At 47.6% G+C, this 18,936-nt stretch overlaps 1 protein-coding gene across 1 annotated transcript in view; it reads left to right on the forward strand.

Moving 5' to 3' along the window:
- Positions 1-12,597, forward strand: part of ULK1 (unc-51 like autophagy activating kinase 1) — a 78,138-nt gene extending 65,541 nt beyond the window's left edge. Inside the window, exons 19-28 of the mRNA XM_009997639.1 lie at positions 1-186; positions 832-1,016; positions 1,845-1,960; positions 2,557-2,700; positions 5,261-5,448; positions 8,111-8,289; positions 8,411-8,529; positions 9,676-9,833; positions 10,024-10,159; positions 12,050-12,597. Coding sequence (XP_009995941.1) covers positions 1-186; positions 832-1,016; positions 1,845-1,960; positions 2,557-2,700; positions 5,261-5,448; positions 8,111-8,289; positions 8,411-8,529; positions 9,676-9,833; positions 10,024-10,159; positions 12,050-12,105 — 1,467 coding nt within the window. The 3' untranslated portion in view covers positions 12,106-12,597. The remainder of the gene's footprint in view (positions 187-831; positions 1,017-1,844; positions 1,961-2,556; positions 2,701-5,260; positions 5,449-8,110; positions 8,290-8,410; positions 8,530-9,675; positions 9,834-10,023; positions 10,160-12,049) is intronic.
- Positions 12,598-18,936: the final 6,339 nt, after the last annotated feature.

Genomic DNA, 18,936 nt, shown 5'->3' on the forward strand with positions numbered 1-18,936 from the left:
TCCTGCAGGCAGAAGATAACCAAGCAGCACTCGGATCCTCTGGTTGCTCACCTTGGGCATGGCCCAGGCAGCCAGCCCCTGCAGGCTCATGGCCTGCAGCACTGCCGGCAGCTCAGGTCCTCTCCAAAGCTCTCAGAGTTCATGCAGAGAAGCCCATTGCCAACTATCCTGGGCTCCCCTACAAAGGTATGCCAGAGAGTCTGCTTTTGGGTTTCTCACAGCTTGATTGGTCAGGTTATTTGGGGGTGAACTGCTGTATGATCAGGTAACTCTGACCTGGATTTATCACCACTTGTTTCCTGACCTGGATTTATCACCACTTGCTTCCTTTTCCTCAAAGGCTTTTTAGTGATCTGTGTGAAATGGGGTAATGTCCCAGTTCTTGCTGGACAGATCTCACTTGGCAGCAGTGTTCACTGCCTGAGCAGAGTCCAGAGTTTTAAACTGCCCAGCGAGGCAGAGCACGTTAGTGAGCTGCAGTGTCTGGGCTGGTTTGCTCCCAGCTACTGTGTCCTGTAGGAATCCCCAGCAGTGACTGCAGACAGTTAAGCAGGTGACAGCCCTAATGTCCCATGAGAAGCTTGCACCCTGACAGCATTTCCCCTGCTTGTCTTAGGCTGCTATAAACTTTCAGCAGTTTGTTGTCCTTTCATTTTAGTCTGGGATTGGAGACAAGTAGCTGCATGGGGTGGGATTTCTACCTCCTTATTTCAGGCAGGTTGTTAAGCATACAATTTAATTTTAATTAAACAAATGGGTAGCAGGGGGTGAGTGAAACCTTCTTCCTTTGTTTTAAAGACAGATCTCTGTTTTTTTTTCTGTTCTTCTTAGGCTGTATCCCCATTTGAGTTTCCCAAAACCCCAAGTTCCCAGAATCTCCTCGCCCTCTTGGCCCATCAGGGAGTCATGATGACTCCAACACGGAACAAGACCTTGCCAGATCTGAAGGAGATGGGTCATTTCCACTGCCAGCAAACTGGCTTGGGACTGAGGCCTGTGGAAGAAATCAAGGGCAGGTGAGCTATAGTCTGCTTTATGTGGTGGTGCTTTGTCCCCTAATACAGGATGGATGGGGCAATAGTCAAGCCTCAGATAACATTTATGCTGTAATGTAGCATCTGCAAACTGCTAGCTCCCTTGGGTTGCAAGCACATATGATACAGATTTTTAAAGTCTTCCTCTACAGGGACATGCCATAGCCTAGATTTTATAAAATGAAAGATTTTCTGCAGCTTCCCACTGTGTTTAGTGTCTGGAGTTCCATCAAGTGAGGATCAGGGATTTTGTTATTAGACCAGACTCCCTGCAATGATGCAGATGTGTGCCCTGCTCTCTGTTGAGCCTGTGCCTGCCATGGATGAGAGGAAATGATGGGTGTTCTTGTCTATCAAACAGTGGGCACTGTTCTTCAGACCAGAGATCTGTTTGAAAGCCACACACTAACTGCCATGAACATTGCAGGATACAAAGTCACTCAGGTGTTGGTGTTAAGCTTTTCTTACCTACCTCTCTGCAGATTGCAGCTTTCTCTAGTGATCTGGAGGAGTCCTTTGATTCTATTTTCTGTATCTTCCTACAAAGAAAAAATGTGTTAGAATAGTGCTGTGATCTGTATGTGCATTACTGCAGTCAGTCGTGATAGTTTGATGCTTTCTGCAAGTAGCTGGAGATGCTTCAGGTGGTCTGCTGAAGGGGGAATAGACCCAGTGGTTATTTCAGCTCCAGACTGTTTGCTGTGTAATGTCAAGTGGTTGTGGGCCAGGATTGGCACAAACTGGAGTGAAAGTGACCTGGAACCTTGCACCTGGTGACTTTCTGCATTGTGTTGTATGTCTTCTTTTTAGATCTCTGAGCACAGGCAGGCTCACTGACCTGCTTCTGAAGGCAGCCTTTGGGGCACAGATCTCTGAAGCTGGCAGCAACGACAGCTTGAACAACGAAAAGCCAATGGAAATTGCAGGTAGGTGTGGAGGCCAGGCAGATCTGGCTAGATGTCCTGATTTGGCCTGGGGTGAACAGTTTGTCTGCATGCCTTCTACAAGTAGGAAACTGCTTTTCTGATGGCTTTTGGCAAAGGAAGTGACTGCTGTGTGTGAGGAGTGTAATGCTGCTGTTTGCTTTCTTTTGTGGAGCACTCGAAGGTCCTTGGCCACGCCTGCTGTGTAATTGCTGGCTAGTGGTGTGATTTTTGCAGGCAGGGCTTCCTCTTCTGGCCCCTTTTGAGTGTGAGAACATGTGGAAGTGGGACTTTCTGCCAGGTGGTTTGAATATGAATGGCTCTGCAAGGGTGGGTCTTCCTGGGCTTGCAGGCTGGGAAGCAAGGAGGGAGAACAGCTGCAGCAATGTGTGGTGCTGCCCAGGTTCCTGGCCTGTAGTCCATGCCAGCCTGGCCTGGTCGTGTCCTTGGGAGATGCCTCCAAAGGGAGTGCTGGCCTGTGCTGGTAACCACTGTCTCCCAAGAGACTCTGCAGGAACATAAATCTGCTGGGCGAGGCACACCATGCTCGGAGTAACTTTCCTGTAATGCCAGTTTGCACCTTTCAACTGTCTCCCCAGCTCCCTCAGGTGCTTGTGGAGGGACCCTGCACTCTGGTGCCCGGGCTGGGGGCTCTTCCAGCCCGTCCCCAGTGATTTTTACTGTCGGATCCCCTCCCAGTGGAACAACCCCCCCACAGACCACGAGGACCAGGATGTTTTCAGGTAAAGGGCTGATACCTACCTGCCTGTTCCAGTGGGAATGCCCGGGGGCAGAGCGATGTGCTGAATTCCTTGCTGCTGAACACTGGTGGTGGCAGAGGGCTGCTCAGAGCACAGTCCAGAGAGCTCAGCTGGTCTAAATGCCTTTGAGGTCCTCATGCTGGCTCCTGCCAACCCGTTACTGCTGGTAACTGTTTTCACTGGCACAAGAACTAATGCTATACAGTGATTTTCCAATACTGGAAGAGAGAGGCAAACTATTCTTTTACTTCATTTCTCTCTGCTTCAGGAATAATGCTGCAGCTGTTCATAGACCCACTGTTGCTCATAGGTCAGGAAACATAAAGATTGTGTTGTGTTCTGGTTGTTTTCCCCATGGGTTTTGGATGAGCTGTGAAAGGCAGGTGTGACCATCCATGCCCAACAATTTTCAGTGCACGAGTACAGTGAGGAACAGGCCAGGATGGCTCTGTATGCAAAATTATCAGTGTTATTACTTGCACTTTGAGCAGCTTATGTAGGAGATGGGGAAATGCACTCTTGCTTGACAGATAACTTCATTTAAGACACCAGTGCTCTGGCCTCATCAGCCAACAGTTGAGGCTGTGGTAATTGGCCCTTCTGGGATAGTGTGTCTGGGAGCTGGAGTCTATGTTCAGTTTAAGAAAATATTTGGACACTTTCATGTGCATTTTTGGCTTGTTTGGTTTTCTTGTCTTGGCTGTTCCTCGTCTGAATGTAGTCGACTCTGTTGTTCTTTATTACTGCAGGGAAGGTTTGGATGTAACTGTGATTAAGCTGCTTTACTGGGATGGGGGACTCATGGGCTCCATTCCTGGGTATGGCTTGCATTTCCATCCTAAATAAAACCACTTGCATCCTTGTTTGTCTGGAAAGTTGGGCCCATAATCCTTTCTTTGTCTCATCTATTTAGAGGAAAGCTCTGTAGAGCAGGGGAGTCTTACAGAGTGTCTGACAGGCCTGTAGCACAATGGGGTTAACTATCCTGGCTGCAGCCTGTATCTACTACTGAAATGTTATGAACAGAGAATTCAGACTTCCTGTATTGCTTTTGTGGGGATAATAGCAATCTGGAAGCACATCCAAGCACCAGTTTTTAGTGGGTTGATATTTGGATCCTTAAGAGTCTGCCAGACAGTCAGGAGCTCAGGTGGGACACGTGGAAGAGAAGGCTGTTGAGTAGTGAACCTGCAACACGTACACAGTGTTGGATGAAGGCAGTCAAAGCAATGCTGCTTGACAGGCTTTGTTTGTTAGGTGTGTGCAATAACTCCTTTTGTTATACTTAATGCACAAAGTTACTGGTGAAAAGGGGAGTTTTGCAAGCTGAAAATCTGCACCTCAAGTGCTTGGAACAAGCCATGAGTAAGACCACTTGAGAGGATACAAAGCCAGAGCCTTTTCGTTAGTCATCATAACAATTTCAGTAAACAGCCTCTTGGAATTGCAGAGTATCCAGAATGTGATGCTGTTGGTCCTTTCCTCTCTGAAAGATCTGGGAATACTCTGCTGGTCTTTGTTGGGCCACTTAGCTTTGAAGCATAGCAGCCAGCAGGGGTAGAGCTTTGGGAGGAAAGGAGACTGTACCTCTCTGCAGATCAGTTGTACATTATATGCTGAACCTTTTGAAGGCAGAGTAGGGTGGAAGAGAAACATCTCCCTCAAAAGGATCAGTGACAGTGGAGAAAATCACCTTGGTAGAATTAGCAGAGTGTTGCAGCTAGTACTTGCATCCCCATGACAGAATATATTCCTCTGCAGCAATGTCAGGGGATATGAAACCCTCTGGAAGTGGTGAATGTATTACGAATATCCCAAGACAGAAAGTCCTTTTGAAGTGTCCATCTTTTATATGTTACCTGCTTTCAGGGTGAATTCAGTGGTCAAGAAGGGCGAAAGATGATGGTGAGGGAATTGTCTGCTGGACACTTTACAGGGTCTTGTGAATCCTGAGGTTAGGATCTTGACTCAGCTGAAAGCACTCTCTGCCCAGCATCCTATTTGTGAAGAGGGGGAAGCAGAAGTGCAGGGCATGTAATTGAAAGGCCTCCTGGTTTGCATATAAGTGGTTGAGGTTTTAAAACCGTAATAAAAACCTCACTTATCAGAAGAGCTCATTCAATGACAGTGTAAAGACTAGGGAACCAGGGTTCAAACCATACTAATCTGTGATGAGAAGGTTGGCTCTGGTGGTGTATGAATTAGCCCAAGATGTTGGGGCAGGGTTCAGAAAGTGTTTGGACAAAAAAAGAAAAAAAACTAGTGCTTCTGAATTGTCTCCATAAAAGACAGAATTTCTGGAAGGTGCTTTCTGGAATCTGCTTGAGCTTGTAAGCTGGTCTGTCTGAGTTGTTGAGGAGCTGATGTTGGGGTGTGGTGATTCTGCATCAAGAGTCCTTGCATGTTCCTCCAAAGTACCTGTTCCTGGCTCCTATCAAAGCCAGGATTCCGGATGCTACAGGATTGTCCCCTCTGCTCGGCAAGGAATACCTGGACTACTGTTAATCTCTTCAGTAATTCCTTTGCCTATTTTTCTTCCCAGTGGGGTCTTCCAGCTCTCTCAGTTCTGGAGGCTCATTCACCGGCAGGCACTTGGCAGTGGGAGCTGGTGGGGATGCACTGGAAGGCCCCTCAAGTCTCCGCTACACTTTTGCTGATCCCATCACCGCCAACCTGGAAGGTGCTGTTACTTTCGAGGCACCAGAGTTGCCCGAGGAGACCCTCATGGAGGTGGGTATATCCCAGGGACTTGCTGGAGGCAAAGGATGGGGGGATTAAAAGGAAAGCAAATCCAGAGGTCAGATGGCTCCATGTTTGCAGCCAAGGAGGTTGCATCCAAAGACACTGTAAACTGTCCTCAAGAGAGCCAGGCCAGGGCAGTGCTCAAGCAGCCCAGGGCATGTTCAGCAGAGTGGCTTTTGAGCCTGCTACTGAGCTGTTCAGTCCATGGGACAGCCCATGACAGGTTAAAATTCACTGTTTCCAAAGCTGAAATTGCAGGTTGCGAACATCAGTTATATGGTGTGTTCTGAAGAAAACCTGGGTACTTTGGGCCTCTTCCCTTTTAAAAGGCTCAACATCAGTAAGAGGTGACTTGAGGGCACGAGTAGCTCAGTGTATCAAGTGACTGCCTGCTGCGTGTGCCTGGGGAGTCAGGCAGTGATAGGGCCTCTGCTGGAAGGATCTGAAAAACAGCAAACCTGACAGTTGTATGGCTGATGAGGTGAGGGGACACCACGTTCTGTACCACAACAACTGAACCAGATTGTTGAGCTGAAAGGCTGCCAGGCTTCCCTTCTCTGCAGGCTGAAGCAGAGCAAAAGCTTTTGTAGCTGAGACATATTTGAAATGTAGGTCAGGCTGCCCGTTTGCAGTAGAGGTGGGAGGCAGATACTCAGTCACTGTTTCAGCTTTGTTCATGACACTTCCTTGGGCTGTCTGGGATGGGGGAAGGCTCTCTGCATCTGAATTTTGCTGGTGTTGCTAAAAATCCCTAGATGCCCACAGAGATATGCAGATACTGTTTTAAGGATGTGGGTGTGCTCTTCAGATTTTATTTAGCTCAGGTTTTTGGTTTTTTTTCAATTATGCATTGAATGGCATTAATTAACTTAATTACCCTCAGAGCCAAGGGGCTAGGACTTCCAGCATTGATGTGATCACAGTAGTGAGTTTAACTGAGCATCCTTACCTCTGTGAGGTCCCAGGAGTATGGGGCACTGCAGCTGCCACCACTTTGGACACTGGTCTGAAGAGCTGTGTCCTAAGGAAGTATCAGCTTGATGTTGTCAACACCACTCAATCCAGCTTCTCATATCTGTAATGGGTCCTCTGGGTTCAGTGATCATTTCTGCTGAGCACAGTAGTCCATTTACATGTTGCAAAACCTTTCCAGCACTGAACCTTCACAGCATATTTTAAGACCTCTTGGTGATCTGTGGAGTTGGCCAGAATGCAAACCTGGCAGCTTTTCTATTTTCTGCAGATAATTCAGAGCATTGAAAACTTGGTATTTAAGCAGCTCTCTTTATCTGTTATGTTGAGAGAGGTGATTCTTCCATCTTTTGAAGAAGTGTCTCTAGGTGCAGACGAAGCAAATTAAAGGCTGGGGTTTATTTTGGTTGCATTGCTTTAAAAACATGATACAGAGATGACTGTGGAAGGGAAGATCTGTAATGCCAAATGAGACCATGAATGCCAGCGAAATGAATACAAGCCAACTGTGTAAGTGGAGAGGAAGGACTATTCATTGGTTAGAGATACCAGGCTGAGACTTGCAAGGTCTCAGCAGTTTCCTGCTCTGCCACAAACTTCTGGTATGACTTGGCAATTATTTAATCTCCAAGTTCCTCCTCTGCTCTTAAAGGAAATAGAGGAAGATGGAGATAACACTTCCTTACCCTACTGGACTGTCCAGGTAGCAAGATCATGGTGTGTGAGCCAGTGAATGAAAAACAAAAGCTTGTAGAACTTGAGTGTGGAGTTGGGTTTTTTTCCTAAATTCATGTAGGAAACAACCTTTCCCTTTCAGAGACACTGAATGTTTGAGGATCAAGCAGGTTAGGCACTTCTCTACAGAGAGAGCATGAACAATGGAGTTGCATCTGATCCAGGGAACAATTCATTTTGTAGACCCACAAGCATTTGGTTTTTCCAGAAATACTAACTTCCCAAAAGTGCTTTCAGTGACTTGAGCAATGCAGCTTCCCAGAAATGGAATAATTCCCTTTCATCTGTAATAGCAGAGGAAAAACTGCTTGGAAATGAACACGGCACTTAGTGTGAGAGGCTCTCTCCCCTCCCTGGCTGGACAGGAGTTGTAGATAGAAGGTTGTTCTTGCTGTCTCTTCAGAGGACCTCACCCAGGGATCACTGCACTAAACTGGGAGGCTATGCAGACCAAAGGCTGGGCTGTAGGGTGGGCCACACTGTGGTTGCCATTTTCTATTGTCACTCTCATGAAATCCACACCACTTTCAGTTTTGTACCAGCATTGCTGTGGTGGGGACCAGAACCAAGCCCATGGTGCAGATGCTCTCTCCCCCTTCCTGGCTGACTTCTGAGAGAGTCCCACAGAGCTGGGGTGCTCCATGGGAAGGGGGCATGTAATTTTGGAGCAAGACTCAGCAGCTTCTCTAGGGAGCTGCCTGGAAACTTCTTGCCTGGGCCAACACTTGCTGCTGTTACTGTGGAGGAGGAGCTGGTGTGGTGTGCGAGCTGGGGGCTGGTTTTGTCTGTCCCTACCCAAAGCAGAGATGTTAGGGGGGTTGAGGCCCAGGTGTTGTTTCTGTAAGCTGAGTTTCATCCGAGTTGCTGGCACAGCTCTGGGTGAGCAGCCCTCCCTGCAATACCAGCTTTCCCTCTAACCCCTACCTTGGTGTCCCTCCAACAGCAAGAGCACACGGACATCCTGCGCAGCCTGCGCTTCACACTGGCCTTTGTCCACTACGTGATGGAAATCGCCGCCCTCAAAGGCAGCTCCAGTGAGATGAGCAGTTCAGTGACATCTGAGTACCAGCTCCAGGAGAGCGTGGTGGCTGACCAGATCAGTCTCCTCAGCAGGGAGTGGAGGTAAGGACCTGGGAGAGCTGCCCAGCTGCTGTCACTCCCACCCCGTGTATGGTTAAGTACCAGAAGTCCTTCAGGACACACTTCCCACCTGGCTCTGCATTGCAATGTCCTTTCTTTGCAGCTATGCAGAGCAGCTTGTGCTGTACCTGAAAGTAGCAGAGCTTCTGTCCTCTGGGCTGCAGATGGCCATAGAGCAGATCAAAGCTGGCAAGCTCTGCCTCTCCTCCACTGTCAAGCAAGGTAAGAGGGCACTGGGCACATGGCACGAAGGACTCAACTGGAATGGATGGATGAAAAATATCACCAAGGGTATGGGGGGGAGGTTGAGTCAGTGTGAACCCTCACTGGTATGGCCAGTGCTTTATTTCTTATTGTCACCTTGCACAGCCAGGTCTTTTTTATTTGCACTGAGGGGAGTGTTTGTCCCTTTACATTGACTTTACGTCTCAAAGCTCTTGCTTATGCCCCTGTGAGAATCTTCAGCACTAATTAGTAAGAGGGGAATGTATCTTATCTGATCCCTGTACAGCTCTATCTCATGTGCTTATTTGTACTTGACGTGAGTCCAGTTTAATAATACAGTGCATGTCCTAGGAAGTGCTTACTTGGCAAATGAAGACCTGTCTTGGCAGTGATGAGTTTTCAAGTGAAACAAAAACACAGGAAGTAAAATGTTGGTAATGCCAGAGTCACTTCTTTATTAGTGTTATGGCCTTCCACTTCCATCTGACTGTGATGTGAGCTGGCTGTGATTTAGTGATAACAAAAAATAATTTTAAAATTACCATTTTAGTAATACTGAGGGAGCTTTTTTTGAGCACTTGGAGTGCTTGACACATCAGCTGCCTTCCCCAAGAGTTTCTGAAATTATTAATGATGCCTTGGGATGGGGTGTCAAAAAATAGAAGTTAAATACAATGAGCACACATACTAGCAGGCAGTATGGAGCAAGATGCACCAGTTTAGCTCTACATCCTCCATATGTTCAAGCTAACCACATGCAAGCCATGTACTTCAGGCACGTCAGCACCCATCAAGCAGCAGAAGCTTTGTGTCTGGCATGGCTGCTGCCTCTGGTGGTGCGTGAGACACCTTACATGGTGTAAACTGCTCTCTGCCTCGTGGCAGCTGAAGGAAACAAAAATAGACTTGGCCTTAGGTGAACTAGGCATATGTGTAGGCATTGCCACCTGCAGGCTTGTAACTGGTGAAGGTGACAGAGGAAAGGAAGAGAACCAACAAACAGTTAATGCAGGAAGTACTTCCCTGCCAGTCTTTCTTTTGGCTTTAACATAACCCCATTGTCTTGAATTTACTCATCTGAGGACCTGGAGGCACAGGGGAAGCTGGAAGTAGCACCTGAAGCATTTCTTTCCTTTACTCTAGTTGTGAAGAAGCTGAATGAACTTTATAAATCCAGTGTATCATCCTGCCACTGCCTCAACATGAGACTCCAGAGGTTCTTCTTGGACAAACAGAAGCTCATGGATCGGATCAACAGCATCACAGCAGAGAAGCTGATCTTCAGCTACGCTGTGCAGATGGTAGGAACCGCTGCCGTGCCTGGGGGCAGGGCTGGGGCATTCGAGGTTCCTGCCGCTGAGCTTAGCAGGTGGTTGCTGTGTGCAGCCTCTGGGGGCTGGGCAAGGGGCGTGCCCCTGCATCTGAGGGGCCGTGCTGGGAAAGCTGAGCCTGGTCTGGGAGTAACTTCTTCGGTGGGGTTGTTGCCTGCAGGTGCAATCTGCAGCCCTGGATGAGATGTTCCACCACAGAGAGGACTGTGCACAGAGGTACCACAAGGCTCTGCTGCTGATGGAGGGGCTCCTGAACATCATCACTGAACAGGGGGACATAGAAAACATCAGTAAATGTGAGTGTTTGGTAACCTTTTTTTTTCCACACTAGACCATGTTGCATGTTTCTAGCTGCATGGATCAGAAATTCTAGGACCCAGCTACTTTGGCTAAGTCTTGTGGGCATAGCAATGAGCTTCTGGCTTATTACAGCTCCTAGCAGCCTAGCCTCCTGGTTTCCCAGCAGGAAAACTGTTAGAAATGTGGGTCCTTGCTCTGAGATGTATTTTGAGCACTTCCCATGCAGAGCAATTGCCAGGGCTTTGTTGGAGCTTTTGATGTGTGAAAGAACTTGCTGAAGGAAGTGGTCTGGCAGCAGCAGAGGCCTGGGTTTGGTTTCCAGCCAGAACCATTGGTCTGATTGCACAGGGTGCTTGGGAACGTGAAGCTGCATGGGCTGTCAGGCAGGGATGGCCAGTCAGCACAGCCAGGGCTCCTCCAGCATGTCTTCAGAAACAGGACTGCTCTCCTGTCCAGTGCCCCAGCCCAGGCTGAGAAGGCAGCAGACAATTTTTTTGTCATCAGCCAGTGCTTGCTGTAGCAGTGAAAGCTGAACTCTTACGTATTTGCTGTCATTTGGGTTCCATCCCAGGGAGAGATGAGCCCCTCTACTGCTCTAAGCTGTCACCTCTCCCTTGCTCCCCCTTTGTGGTGAGTTGAGTTCCTCTGCACTGCTGCAGGCTCCACAAGGAGCGGGTGTGCAGTGGGAAGGACTGACCTCACCTGCTCTGAGTGCACTTTCCCTGCCCTTCTGGCTGGGGTTTAATCACCTCAGTCATCTCCCTCCATGGGCAGCAGGCAGAGGGATGGGGGTGGCCATCCTGTGTTAGAGCAGCTGGGCTTGGCCGTGGCTCTGCTCCACCAGAGCAGAGCCAGCCCTGCCTCAGCATGGTTGAAGGGGAAGAGCACAGCTGGCAAACCCTGCCTCACCTCTCTGCTGGCTACCAAAGGCCTTTCTTGGGCCAGCATCTAGAGTGCTGCCAGGCTGCTCTGGTCCTCTGTGTAGGCAGAGCTCTCAGCTAGGTAATGAGAGAAGAGATTTCTGGCTCACAGGCAATCAGTCAGCTAATTATCACCGACTTTCACAGCTGAGGGGAGGCTCACTGAAGGAGCACAAAGGGAGGTTGGCAGGAGGTGAGTGGTACTGGAGGGCTAAGTGAATGGGGAACACTAAATAGTTTCCATTGTAGCATTTCTTGCCAAACCTAAATCACATCTTTTGTCCAGAGATAGAGTTAATGCATCTAATAGATTTCTTTGACACCCTGGTATTCCCTGTATTACCTTACATTCCAGCTTCCTGATTGAGCTGTTCCCTGGTGGGCTGCAGTGGGTATGCATTTCCTTTGAGATCTCAGGTATAGGATGACTTATTTCTGAAAAGTAAAATGATGACCCAAGAAATACAGCAGTTCTTCCTGTGAGAGGAATTAATTCCACCAAACATTTAGTTTTTGAGAGAATCTTGGGCTCAGGCAGTGAGAATCTGGCACTGACCGTGCTGGGCTGGGCTCAGCCTTTCAGTTGTAAGCCATGGCAAATGGCACTGGAGACCTTGAGTCATCTTGCCTCCTGGCAATAGCCACTCCAATAACTGAAAGTGAATGAACTGCTGCTGGAAGGTGGTGGTTCTTTATAACATCTTAATAACTCTATCAGAACTGCTGCCTCCTGGCTTTTGTTGTTGGACCTCTGATTTTCCTCCCTTCAGCCTGTCCCTTCCCAGCATGGTGTTTGTGGTCAGGTCCTCACTAAGTCTTAGCACCTGGTAGCGATTCTCAGAGGGCTCCTCAGATTTGCTGAAGTTCTGTTTGTTGTTTTAGTTTGTTTTCCAATCTTTATCACGTTTTAGTAGTCTCTGTATTTCCAGGAAAATCAGTTGATTTCTCATTGTCTTTCTCTCCCAGGTAAGCTGTGCATCGAGCGCAGGCTGTCAGCTCTGCTCTCAGGGTTCTGTGCCTGATGCCAGTGGGGTTGTTCTTCACACACCTCCCCCCCAGCTGATCACTTTGTTCCCAACAGCCTGCTGCTGTGGTGGGAAACAGTTTTGGCAGTAGGAGACCTGGAGGATGAACTGCTCAGTGTTTCGTATTTTGACATTTTGGGAAGTTGTTCCACGGACTCGGATGCCTTTGCAGGGATGTGTGACTGCAACAAGCACAAATACTTCCCGGCCCGAAGGCCAAGACGAGGTTGATGTGGAAAGGTTTCCCCCATTGGCAGAGGGGATGAAGGATGGAAGTCTGCTTCTCCCCAGCACTTTGAAGGATAAGACTGCTGACTGCCCCTCTTGCTTATGAACAGGGTATTCCAGTGCTGTGTCCATTGCAGGCAATGGATGTGCTGAAACTGCTGGCTTAGTTCATGTTGGAGGGTGTCATTCAGAAATCAAGGCCAGTTTGTACTTTCCCCCACCCCAGCTGAGAGCCAGGCATCTTCAAGCTTCCTGGCAACCCGAGGCTCCCCTCCTTTGTCCCTTCTCATCTGTGTTTATGCCTTGGACTGTTTACTGAATGGCAGAGAGGAGGGAGTGGTTCCCTTTTGCCTGAGCGTGGCAGAAGTAGCTCCCACCTTCTGCAGAGTCACCAGACGACGCGGAGGACACACATCTGCTGCAGGGAAGTTTGCATCTCTGTCAGCTGCCATCAGACTGCCTCTCTGCCTGGTGGGCAGACAGCACAGGGAGAGAGACTGTGCAGGGAACAGGAGGAGGAGAGAAGGTGTTACGCTCCTGTGTTTGTAAGAAGCCAAAATGAATCCGTTCCTCCCTTGGTCCCCAGGCTCAGCGGGATCAACATGAAGGACTCGTGGCCGTTGGGCTCGGCCTGTCAGTACATATCTACCAGGAGGAAGCACTGGCACTGTCCTGCTTTCAGCTCTTGCTCAATAACCCCTTTCCTCAAGTCCCTCCCCAAAAAAACCCTGAAAACACTAGCTTTGTGAATCAAAGGAGCACTTTACACACTATGGGAACTTGGAGAAGTTGACTTTGCATCACACAACAACCCAGGAACATCACGACTGTTAGGAATGCTGTTCTTTTTATTCCTTTCCTTGCTTCCTGGTTGTTTTATTGCACTACGTGTGTGCGTATATTAATATGTATTCCTAAGGGTGAATATATATTGATATATATATATATGGTTTGTGTGTAACTGTATGTATTTAACTGTACTGTATCTTGTGAGGGTGAGGCAAAAAGCACTGCAGAGCCTGTGCTGTTCCTCCTCCACACCAGGCAAAGCTGACTTGCAGTCTGGCAGTACCAAGATGTGTTGTGTTTTGGTTTTGTTTTTTTTAATTTAAATGTTCTTTTAAGGACAGTCAATACAAAGCTCCATGCTTTTTCAGAGCTCAAGAACAGGGGTTATGACCCCTGCACACTTACAGTTGGAAATGTGTTGGCTTTTTTTCAGAAGTTTTATTTGCTGCTTCAATTTTATTTTTTTTTAATGTATGTATCTATATATAAAGAAAATCATGTAGTGTTTTATGTTCAGCATTTATTTTTAAGGAGACTCTAGCCAAATGAGACTGTGGGTGTGAGTGGCTCGAGTGGTGGTTGAGGCTTGGGATGCAAGGAGCACGTGTGAGAGGGTGGCTGGTTGTGTGCACGGGTGTGTCCTCATGGATCAGAGTCGTGGCAGTATTTTCTTAGCGCTGGGCAGAAAAGTATCTTTGAAAGCAACTCGAAACCTCAGGCTTTGTTTTTGGGGATCTGAAAAGACTTTGCACAGGGTGGTTAAGTCCTCATTGCTTTTTTGTTTTTCTCTCTCAATATCAGCACGTTCAACATGTTACTTCACCAGGGTTTCAGGAGTAACTTAATTGACTTGAAAGCTGCATGATCTGTGGCAAGGTAGGTGTTTCTGTTCACAGAGCAGAAATACCAATAAAGAAATGTTAAAATATTTCAGATTGCCCCGACCAGTAAGTGCAGCTTTCACAAATGCTTCAGGGTTGGGCTGCTGTTACATTGTACCTTCACAGCCTGCTGCTTCTGTGGCCCTTTGTGCTTGTGCCTGGGAAGAAAAGAGGAAAGAAAAAAGACAAAACCAACCATCTCCCCCAGCCTGTGCCCAGAAATGCAAGGAGACCCAGACTGCTTCTGAAAGGCTTTGACCAGTTCTGCAAAGGGCTATGCTGCAGGAGGGAGTGGTGCAGTGTGACAGCACTAAGCCAGAACTGACTCTGCAATACAGACACCTGCTTACACACCCGGGACCCCCAGGATCCCCCCCAGGACCCCCGAGCCTGCACCCACAGCCTCCTGCCAAGGGGAAGCCCAGCCTGGGATCCACGTCTCTGCTGCAGGTTTCATGATCCCTGTGTGTGGCAAGCTCAGCACTAACCTTCCAGCTGTACTTGAATGTATCAAAATTGTCCACATTCAATGTATACAAGTATATATTGCTCCAAAAAATTGTGGTTTACAGACCTACAACCTATATATATATATATATGTATGTGTTTGTGTATATACATACAAGGGTGTGTGTGTGTGTATCTAGATACACACACAAACACAAACGTGTATATATATGTTTTCTCTCAATACTTGAAACTTAGCCACTGTGCTTGAATTTAAAAAAAAAAGCAAACACAAAAAAACCAACAAAAAACACACAAAACCCCCCAAATTGGGGGATGGGGGGGGAGGGAAGCAAATCAGATAGGTGATTTATTTTGCCATCACTTTGGTGACTTTCTTTTTTATCTAACTGCATGTAGTGTGAAACCAACTTTTTTTTGGTGAAAAATATTTATTGCTTTGTAGATGATAAGGTATGCAAAAAAAAGGAAAAAAAGAGAAAAAAACCAGAAAAAAAAACCCCAAAAACAACTCCCAGCCATTGTTGAAGTTGCTAGTGTAGTGTCCACTGCTATTGTCATGGCTTTGTTACTGTTGCAGCGTTTGTGTCTCACGTCTTTAATAGATTTGAAGAAACCTCAGTCTAATAAACACGTTATCTTCAGGTTTGTGAGAGTGTATGATGATGATGTTCTTTATAAGGTAATGCTTGATACTTTGTCAACATTTTTTATTTGTGTTTTGTGTGACTTTTTTTTTTTGCTTTAAATTGTACAACACCAATTTAAGAAAATAAAATTGATTTGAAATTGTTAGTGGGCTCTTGTCAGTACTTTGTAATTCCAGTGTCTGAGTAAGGACTGAGTGTAGGTTCCTGGTGGTGTTTTTTTGAGACCTAATTGTTATGCATTGTTTAAACTCTGGCTTTTTGTTTAATCAATAGAGTCAGGAAGCTTGTTGTACAAAAGAAGCACTTGATAAAGTGTGAATATAGTGATAAGATTTGGGCATTTTTAATGAAGATCAAATATTTTCCTGCCGTGTTTGCACTCACTGCAATTTGTTATTTGAACAGAATGGTGCATGACTTAGTTTTCTCTTCCCCACCAGCTATGAAGAAGTCACTGAATATGGCAGAAGGTACAATGAGGATGCTGGTGTGTTGGTCCTAACTTTGTGTGCAACACAGGCAGTTGTAATCCTTGCTGTCTGAATCAGAATATTGTGACATGGAAACTAAGCTTTGCACCTGAGACCTGAGGGTCTGTATTAATTAGTCCAGTCCTTCCACTCTTACAGAAACTTAAGCAACAGAGTTGTAAACTTTCAGGAGCCAAATACCATAGTTCCACTAAATGCTTCCCAGAACTACAGTTGCTGGTCTGTGAGTGTTGTTGGCCATAAACGCCCCTGCGGAGAGTCCTTCCCTCCAGCCCCTGTGCCTGACTTGGCATCACCCCATGCAGTTACTGGACTGTATTGTTTTTTTGGTGAGATCCTATTTCAAAACTTTAATTTATCATGAGCTGGAATTGTTTTTTCTTGCTCAGGTCTATTTATAACTTCTGTTTCCTGCCCTTGCCTTTCCCACCACATGTTCTCTCTGTGAGAGTGGTCCTGCCTGGCACGCCAGGCTCTGGCCAGTGTTTGACACTGACTCAGGCACAGGGAGAGTCAATTCCCTTTTCCTGCAGAGCTGCCCCAAACTACATTGGGGTTGGGAACAGCTCTGGGAACCTGCACAGCAACGTGCATCATGTGGTACAACCTGGGCAAGACCTTGTGGCAGCCCTTGGAAAGCTGTTCAGACCTAAATAAATACGAATGCTGGTGTTGCCTAAAGCCTGGCAGGTCAGCACACTCCAATCTTTGGGGCTTAGGGTTTTGTGGATTATTTTTTGCTTGTTTTTTAGCACTTAAAGCCCTCTTCTGTGAAAAAACTGTGCTCTGCAGCATGAGGTTGTGGTAAAGAATACAGACAAGTTTCTGATGCTGGGGCTAAAAGAGGGGTTTCTTTTGAAGCTGCTTGTGAAGAAGTTGAAAGGTTCAGGTGGAAAACCTGTAGCCAGATGAAAGATGACCCACTGTGTGTCACATGCCCGTGTGGACAGAGAATACCCTGCTGAATCCATGTGACTTTCATAGGCAGCAGAGCAAAGGGAGAACGTGCTAGCTGGGAAGACTTGAACAACAGAAATAAACAGGCCCTTCTAAAAGCACTAAACCATGGGGCCTGAACAGTTTAAAAGCACCAGTGAACATTGCACAACTTTCTAGATGTTTACTGTGACATTATGCTGCTGTTGATTCCAGGAGGAAACAAACCCAAGCAATTCATCCAGGGCATTTGGCTTCATTCCCTGTGTTTTATATTTAGTTGTTGGTATGTACGTCAGCAAAAACGTTCTCATTCAACTCTGAAAGATCAGAGGTGGCTCTGTGACATCAAGGAAGTAGAAGGGGGTGGGGGTGTGTTGAACCAAGGCAATACAAAGATCAAGTATTTCGCTTCTAGTTACCAGCTCTTTGGCAGCTCCGTTTCATCAGGAGTTAACTCCTTCACAGCATGTTGTAGCTCTGGTGTTTAACTTGTTTCTCCTCCTGGTAGCACCATTGTGGCTGGTGTCAGCCCAGCCCTGTGCGTGCCCCACAGTCCTGCTCACCTCCCAGCAGGGTGAGGGGTCCTGGAACTTACAACACTGGGGAATTATTGCTGAAGGAGGGGAAGGGCTGCGTGGCAGAGAGGCCATGTGGTAGCAGAGCCCTGCAGGGAAGGAGCTAATGCTCTCCAGACAAATCCTGGTGGCTGGATTTGTTTAAATTCATTACCATATGAAGTGCTGAAGATGGGTGCCATTCCCTGGATGGGGAATGGCACGTCGTCCTGTGAGGATACAAACTTCTCTGGGACATTTCTGTTCCAAAACCAGCATTTTTTTAGGGGCAATAGAGTCAGAACCACCTCCCCTTCTTGGAGCTGAAAGCTGGCAGGGGCTTTGAATGGTTTCAGAAAGCATGTTCAATCATGTATTTCTAAGAATGAGCTTAAGGAAATCATGTCAGATTTCTGCCCTTACTGTGGACAGAGGGTAACTGAGTTTCCAAATGTTCACAGTTGTCCTTCATGAGCCTTCCCTGGGGCTCAAATGCTACTACTGCAGATCCCTTGGAGCTGGACTCTGCCACCTCCAGGTTGTTAAACACATCTGGCTGTGTCCACAGCACAGCTCAGATCCAAAGCCCTGCTGCAAGAGTCACCTCCCAAAAAAGTCATTTCCAAGTCTGCTGTGTCTGAGCCAACATGTGGGGTTTGTGTCCTCTGCTTCTTCTCAGCATCTGCTGTGCATTAATATTTGCTTACACTGGCAGAGGGGTCATTAATACACTGTGGTGAGGAGTTACAAGTCTGGGATTCCTGCTCCAGGTAATTGTGAAACACAAGTGAGTTGTTGCTGAACTTCTCACAATTCAGATCTTGTTTTAGGCAGTCGAGAGGCTTCCACATGAGAAGGGTCTGGCCTGTGTTACACCAGGAGCACCTGGTAGAGCTAGAACACTTGACTTGGTCTCAAACACGAATATTCTCCACAGCTGGAGGAGTTCCCTGTACTTTTCCCTTATGTTCTCTGCTTGTTCCTGGCCAGTGTCCTGATACAGAACTGCTGGGGAGCAGCAGACTGTGGTGCCCTCACCCCTGGTAATGCAGCACGTCTCAAGTTCCCAACATGGAACTGAACAGCCTGTAACTACAGGGTTTGGTATCTCCTGAACTTCTAGTGCCACGCAGCAAAGAGTACTTATCCAAATATGATTCCATGATGATTTGTCTTCTCAAATTTGCTTTGGATTTGCTTTCCTAGCACTGCAATTAAGATCTTCCCACTGCAGGTTTCAGGATCCACGTGAACCTTCAGCCCTGGCCTCTTTTTTGGGGGGACAGAAGCCTGATGGGTTTCCATCCTCTGCTGGAGTCTGTGGCCACAGTTCTCCCCTCCCCAGCCCCTGAACTCATTAAGCATCAGTTGAGCAAGGTATTTTTTCTGCCCTTTAACAGAAAACAAACTGAAGAAAACGTCCCTCAAAACACAATGTTTCTTCAGAGCTGTTTCTTTCTTCATTGATTTCAAATAAATTCAATTTCTCTGGACATTTAAAGCAAACCTGGAAATAAAACACGTCCTTTTCCAAAGCAGGGCCTGGGGAGGAAGATGAGGGAGCTGCTGGGGTCACCCTGCCCCGGCCAGGCTGCAACAGGCTGCTCGGGGAGCCTGGAGCTGCGGGGGGACAGAGCCGAGGGGAGCGGAGCGGGGGCTGCGGGATCCCCAGGGGCGGGAGGAGCGTGGGGAGGAGAAGCCGGTGCCTGAGCCCCACCTGCAGGCGGGAGCGGGGCTGGAGAGGGGCTGGAGAGGGGATGGAGAGGGGCTGGAGAGGGGATGGAGAGGGGATGGAGAGGGACTGGAGAGGGGCTGGAGAGGGGCTGGA

The sequence above is a fragment of the Chaetura pelagica genome, unplaced genomic scaffold (genome assembly GCF_000747805.2).
Source record: "Chaetura pelagica isolate M959 unplaced genomic scaffold, ChaPel_1.0 scaffold45, whole genome shotgun sequence".
In the NCBI taxonomy this organism is placed as follows: domain Eukaryota; kingdom Metazoa; phylum Chordata; class Aves; order Apodiformes; family Apodidae; genus Chaetura; species Chaetura pelagica.